General features: G+C 51.4%; 1 protein-coding gene across 4 annotated transcripts in view; it reads right to left on the bottom strand.

The window, feature by feature from the left end:
- LOC113487165 (argininosuccinate lyase) overlaps positions 1 to 6,347 on the bottom strand; it is an 11,902-nt gene extending 5,555 nt beyond the window's left edge. The window contains exons 1-10 of one of the 4 annotated variants that reach the window (XM_026861591.1): positions 6,279 to 6,347; positions 5,502 to 5,540; positions 4,763 to 4,957; positions 3,963 to 4,046; positions 3,577 to 3,633; positions 3,219 to 3,316; positions 2,485 to 2,562; positions 2,103 to 2,180; positions 1,906 to 1,958; positions 1,476 to 1,538 (exon numbers count right to left, since the gene is read on the bottom strand). In XM_026861591.1, the coding sequence (XP_026717392.1) occupies positions 1,476 to 1,538; positions 1,906 to 1,958; positions 2,103 to 2,180; positions 2,485 to 2,562; positions 3,219 to 3,316; positions 3,577 to 3,633; positions 3,963 to 4,046; positions 4,763 to 4,957; positions 5,502 to 5,540; positions 6,279 to 6,290 (757 nt within the window). In that variant the 5' untranslated portion in view covers positions 6,291 to 6,347. The remainder of the gene's footprint in view (positions 1 to 1,475; positions 1,539 to 1,905; positions 1,959 to 2,102; positions 2,181 to 2,484; positions 2,563 to 3,218; positions 3,317 to 3,576; positions 3,634 to 3,962; positions 4,047 to 4,762; positions 4,958 to 5,501; positions 5,541 to 6,278) is intronic. The other 3 variants (XM_026861592.1, XM_026861590.1, XM_026861588.1) reach the window with 3 other exon arrangements.
- Between the last annotated feature and the right edge of the window lie 34 nt (positions 6,348 to 6,381).

Here is a 6,381-nt window from a genome sequence, read left to right as displayed (position 1 = left end):
GCACAGAACGTGCACCCCAACCGTGTTCAATAGTGAGAGGCTGGAGCCTTACCTGGAGGGTAGAAATCACTCCAGTGGCAACCTGGAGCACAGCATTCAGGGTGTCCACAACATCAAAGACGGCCTCCTTGTCCTCCTGCGTTAGAACAGGGATGGAAATTGCCGTAAGACAACCTGATGCATCCCAAAAACCCACCGACTTGAGCAGCGCAGCCAGCAGAGCCGGCGTCATCCAGGGGCTCCTGCTTCGGCCAGGGTGTCAGCAGCAGCACGCTGTGCCTCAGCCCCTTCCCTGCATCCTACACCCAAGCAGGGGCTGTGCAGGGAGAGGTGGTGGAAGCCTGCTCAAGAGCAGAAGATGGCGGTGTCTGCTCAGAGGGATGGTGTGAAAACTGAGACCTGTTTTACCTGCAGATCCTTGTTGTAGGTACTTGGAAGTCCTTTGAGAACCATGAGAATAGCAGCCAACTGCAGAGAGAAACAGGGGAGGCAGTTACTTACAGGAAGAGAAGCACACTGCCCCGGCAGAGCTTAAGGCTTTACAGGGGGCAAGGAGGAGGAACATTCTTCATCCCCGGTAGGAGCAGCTTCCCCATCCCGCTTCTTTCTTTTGCAGGCTCACCCGTCCAAACACCCGTCCAGCCTTGCTGCGGATCAGTTCCAGGCTATCAGGATTCTTCTTCTGAGGCATCAGGCTGCTGCCAGTGCTGAAAGAAAGGTGTGTGGGGTGTAACAGTGAGCAAGACCCCAGTCCACACAGACACGGGTCATGCAGCAGACTGACCCAGCCCTCCAAAACTGATGTGTTGCTTTTGGACCGCTGCTGTGAGCTCAGAGGTTGTGGCTGTGCCTCCCTGAGAGACAGGATATCTGCCAGGCCTGCAACCCTGGGTAGCCAAGGGCGGGCTTTGGCAGGCTTTCCTGGCAGACGAGGAAGTTCTCTCTGCCAGCAGCTGCTGGGGAGGAGTGTCTGCTGAATGCAGACTTGGTTGAGTTACCAGAATCAGAAATAAGTGATTGTGGCTGAGGAATATTCACCCTAAGGCTGCCTTTCTGCCAAAATCTTAATGCTGTGTCAGCCTTATGCAGCAGGGAGACCCCAACCACTGGCTCATTCTCTCAGGAGGGGATAGCTGAGGAAAATTATTCCCCAGAGACCAGCAACCTACCAGTAGGTATCGGAGACTGTCAGAAAGCCAAACTCGCTGGTACTGTAGAGGATGAGATCTTCAGCCATCTTGCTAAGGTGGATCATCAACAGGGTGGCAACAGAGAGGAATTCCACTGCAGAGAAGGCAGGAAATCATGGGGTGAAAAAGGTGCTTGTTTGCTTGACAACCCAGGGAGCTCTGACTGGAGCTTTGGAATTACTTCAAAGTGGGGGATTTCAGTCCCCTCAAAGAAAGTCAGCTGGGAAGTTCTCAGAAGTCTGCTTCTAAAATAGCAGTGGGAAGATGTGACTGGGTTGTGCTTACCCACAAAGTCTCTCTCACTAACGGCATCCATGCTGTTCAGGCTGATGGAGGCAAAGTCCAGCTCTGTAAGGAAGGTGATAGACAGAGGAGGTCAGGTTTGGCATGTCTGGAGCTTGAATGCAGCAGGCTGCCTTGGCATGCATGTGACAGTGAGCCCTTGAGTAGTCCCAGAAAACAACCATGCTTAAGTGTTACTCTAGCTGCAGACTTTGTTTTTACCCCCAGGCAGCCAATGTGCAGCAGAGGTGGCTCTTCCTGCTGCGACCTTGTAGACATTCCCTGTCTCATTGCAGTAAAAAGTCTTATAAAAGAAAGGCTTTGGCTCCAGGACAGTGCATTACTGTGCCATTGGGAGCCATGTATCAATGCTTCCCTCCCTCCAAGGTATTACAAGTAATCCTGTGCCTCTCAGTCACAGGGAGACATTTACCACTACGCAGAAGCTCTCTATCAATTTCCAGTGGGTTGCCAGCCAGAGCACCGCTGCCAGGGGAGAAAGAAACAGAAATCACACATGATATCCTGGATACTGCAAGCAAAACTGAGCTCTAAGAAGCAGAAAAGGCACCTCTGAAGATTTTACAGGGCAAAGCAAGGCCAAGTGATTGCACAAAAAATAGACCTTACCTTCCCAAAGGCAAAACGTTGATCCTCTTCTTTATCTCTCCCAGGCGCTCAGAGTCACGGGTCAGAGCAACAGCATGGCTAGGAAAGGACACGAGAGATGAAATACCTCAAGTCAGAAAGTGTCACCCGACCCAAGAGGTAGGAGTGGTCAAAGGATGGAGCGCACAGGGTGTCAGCCTGCACTGCCCACTCAGTGCTTGGGGGCCCTCCTGGTCAGAGCCCCACAGACACACGGGGAGCTGCAGTTCCAGTTGGCAGGGTTAGCTCTGGTTTGTGACCACCCCCGGCTGCCCCTCAGAGGATGATGCACTTCTAGGCTCCAGCTGAGCAGGGCCCTACGGGTGGAGAAGGCTTCCTCCAGCCAAGTGTGAGAGGTGCTTACCTGAGCAAGAACTGGCTCCATCTGATGGGCTGAGCTTTCTGCAGGTGGGTGTAGCCGGGCAAGATAACATCAATTTCTCTGCATGTGAAAGGAGAGAAAGAGGTGAGAGCAGCAGTCAGGAGAGAAGGCAGTGGCAGGCACACGCCAGGGGTTTCTGCCAAGGTCACAAAGAGAACATCTTCAGCCTGTGTTGTGCTGAAGCTGGTCTGTCTCTTCCTCACCCTTTCACCTTTCACCCTAAGCACACTGGGTTCAGATCTCCCCATCTTCCAGGGTGGTGTGTCTGCCCTAGGCTGCCCTGGAAAATTGCCTGGCATGGTAATCCCCCTGTGGCAGGCAAAGATTCCCCAGTCCACCACCGGTTTGGAGGGTGGTTTGTGAGGAGGAGAGTTAGACAGGGAGTTACCAGAGCTGAGCTTTTCCCCTACAGAACAACTTGACACATGTTCAAGTTCCCCACTCCTTCAGGTGGATTTGGTGCCTTCTGAAGCCTTGCATGGACCTGCCACCTCAACTCCTTTGCTAGGACACACTGGGGGGAAGAGGAAGGCCTCTGTGATGTGAACTGTGGAGAAAGGGGGACTGTTGCTTTCCCTGTGCTACCACACCCTGCCTGTCTGTAATGTCCTCCACAGAAGGCCCTGCTGCTGCCCTGAGTGGTGTCAGTCCAAGAGCAAGCCTAGAAGTCTCCTGGCCCTGCCAGGCCAAGGCGATGGATATGGAAAAGGTCTTACATGGCAGCACGTTCCACCAGGGTCTTAATGAGCTGCAGGAGGTGAGTGGAGATGACAGAGAGGGAATTCTTCATGAACAGCTTCAAGTCGGTCACAACCTGTGTGAGATTGGCCACCGTCAGACAAAGCAGAATGTGACATACTTAGTGACCAAATGCTGTTCCCCAGAAAGGCTTGGCAGCGTTATCCCCTCTGTGTTCTTTGTGATGGGAAGGGATATATTCCCCTCATAAATTGGTCGTTTTGATGTGGTAATGTCACTCTATATTGCTCTCCCAAAAGCCATTCTGGTCTGAGGTCTCCTAAAATGAGGTTGGGGAGGAGTACAGTGGAGAAAAAATAAAGGCTCTGTACATACCTGATCATTTCTGCTTCTTCCAGTGTGCAGCTTTCCTGCTATGTCTCCAATCAATTCCTGAGGACAAGAGGAGGATTTCTGTCAGCATCTCATATTCTAAGCAGAAGATTCCACATGATCAGACCTCCCCCCTGCCTGGGAGGGACTCGGCTCTAGCAACCTGCGAGTAGCCGTGGGATCTCCTCTGGGGAAAAGGGCAAGTTTGGGAGCTATGCTTGTACAGTGCCTCTTGCACAACAGGGCTCTTGGAGACACTTGTTTGTGCACCTGGGGTTCCAGTGCCACAAGGTCCAGAGGAATTTCAGAGAGGGACAGAGGCACATGCACTTAACGTCAGGCAGATCTAGCTACAGAGGAATGGGAACAAGAGGTGAGAGGATCCAGACCTTTAGTCTGCGTTCATTGGCAGTGTGGATGTCCTCATCAGTTTGGGTCACCACAAAGATTCCTTTAGACCATTCCTCAGAGATCTACAAACACCAGCAGAAACAGCAGTCAGCCACCACGGTTACCCTGCTGCGTGGCGGGGGCTGTAAGTGTCCCCAGCAAATACCAGCTTCTGCCATCCCAGTGCAAATCGAAGTGTGAAGTTATGGCTATAGGAGGATTTAAGCACTGCAACAGAAGAGCGAGCTGAAATGTCAGTGATTGCTTTAGCATTGTCCACAAATAATTTTTCCTATACAAATATTGTATAGAGTCACCATTGTCCATGGTGGGTGAGCAACAACAATGGATATTTTAAAAAAGCGCTTAGCTGCTGACTTCTCTTCACCCCTATACAATGCTATACATTGCCTCCTACTTACTTGGGCTGCCAGACTCAAAAGGATCCCAAGTGCCAGCAGAAAAAGAATACTCCTAATTCATACTGAAACAATTCCTGGTGAATGTTCAGCCTGAAGAGGATGGGCAGGCAGGTCACAGTGAGCACACCTCAGCGAGGCCCGGGGCTGCTGTACTGAGCACCGGGAGTGTGCTCATCGGGGCTTCAGGTCTCCCTGGGTGCTCGTCAGCTGGTTCACAACCTACTGTTGGGCTCTGGTGCCTTTAGCGGGATGAAATCTGAGCATCCATCCCCTGCCCAGAATGTCTCCAAGGGCAACTCAGGGAGTCTAGTACAGGTGCTGTTAGAAAAGCAGACATTTTTTCCAGCACACATGACAGATGTGAAGGAAATAAATACCTTTTCCAGGCCACTCAGGATCTTCTCCAGCTCAGTTTTAGATAGGATACCGGCTTTCTCCAAGGCTTTGGCGTAAGCCATGCTCCCCTGGATATCAACTTCAGCCAGTCTCTGATCATAGGTAATGGAAGAGCTGAGCATCTCCATGACTGGATCTGTACTTCCAACAAACCTTCCTCCCATCATTTTATCCCCCTGCAAGTAATGAAGTTGAGGTGTGTTCAAAAGTCTTACCAAGAAATCCCCTAAAAATCAGTTAATATCCATCCCACTCCTTATCCTTGTAAAACTGAGGACATACTCAGTAATGGTTATTCACTGCTGTGCCATTGACCAGCAGATCTCTGGACTTTAAGACTTTTTTCCAGTACCTAAATAGGTGAAGTGATTGCCGCTAGAATTTAGCCCTAGTGGTGTCAGGTCTGGCTTGGGAATCCTCCAGGTACTTTACTCTGGAGAGACTACGTCCTGTCCATGAAAACAAATATCAGGGCATCTAGTGCAAGACCAGCATGCATCTGTTTTTTAAGGCAGCTGGTGATCACTGACCCTTTGTTAGTCTCCTGACAGGAAAAAAAAAAAAAGGGATTTGGGGATATAGTGAAAGCTATCTACTGTTACATTAAATAATACTTTTTAAAAAGTCATTCTTTTAGGGAGATTATAAGAAAATACTCGGTTGACAAAGAGCTGTGAACAAGCCACATCCCCTAAAACACCCCTGTGACTATGAATTTACCGTTTGAAGAATCTCCGGAGTCCCTGATGTTCTTGCAAGCTTTGGCATAAAATGAGCATAAAACTGGTTAAGGTGGAGACCCCAGAAAGGAAGGCCTGGGTACCTTTCAGTATTACAGACATTCACTGGAAAAAGAAAGAAAGAAAACCCCACGACCCCAAACCACCCCGCGGAAGGTCTGTGGATCAGCGCGGCGCGGGGCTACCGGTCCGCTCTGCGGGCTACCATGGACAGCGGGCGGTGGCCAGGGCCGGGCCCCCGCAGCCCCGGGGGCTCTGTGACCCAGGGTGCCTGGGAGGGGGGCCGGAGGAGCCTGCGGAGCTCAGGGGGTAGGCACGGGCTGGGTGCCGGGCATCTGGAGCAGGTTTGTCGGGAGGGGCGGCAGGGAGTTGGGCGGGGAAATAGGAGTTGAAAAAACGCAAAGTTTTGCAGCTTCTCACCGGGAAACCAGTCCCCTGAGGTGAGTGGTGGAGGGGATGGGGAGTGAAAGGCCAGTGCTGGGAGCCAAGTGTTCGGATGGGGAAGAGGTACCAAAGTATAATTTCGAGTTATCTATCTCCACTAACATGAGTTTTCACCGAAATCAGAGGTTGGGTTGGCAGAAATAAATGCAGCAAATACGTTTGCTGCCCCCTTCTTCATTTAAACACTGATAAAACAAATATATTAGAGAGAAGCACCCAAAAGAGCGGGGCAGGCTGCAGGGCTGGGGGTGTCGGGCAGTCAGGCTCAGAGCACCCCGCGACCACTCGCCGGAGAAGCAAAGTTCATCCTCACCTCGGCTGCCATTTCGGACGACGTTTTGCTGGTTGGTGCAGAGATCCCGGCAACTGGTGCAACCTGTGGGACAGCGAGGGGAGGGGTGAGGGGCTGTCTCTTA

The sequence above is a fragment of the Athene cunicularia genome, assembly GCF_003259725.1.
Source record: "Athene cunicularia isolate RWA chromosome 19 unlocalized genomic scaffold, athCun1 chr19_part1, whole genome shotgun sequence".
NCBI classification, from domain to species: Eukaryota; Metazoa; Chordata; class Aves; order Strigiformes; family Strigidae; genus Athene; species Athene cunicularia.
The sequence above is the reverse complement of the archived record's forward strand: the minus strand, read 5'-3'. Positions and strand labels throughout refer to the sequence as shown.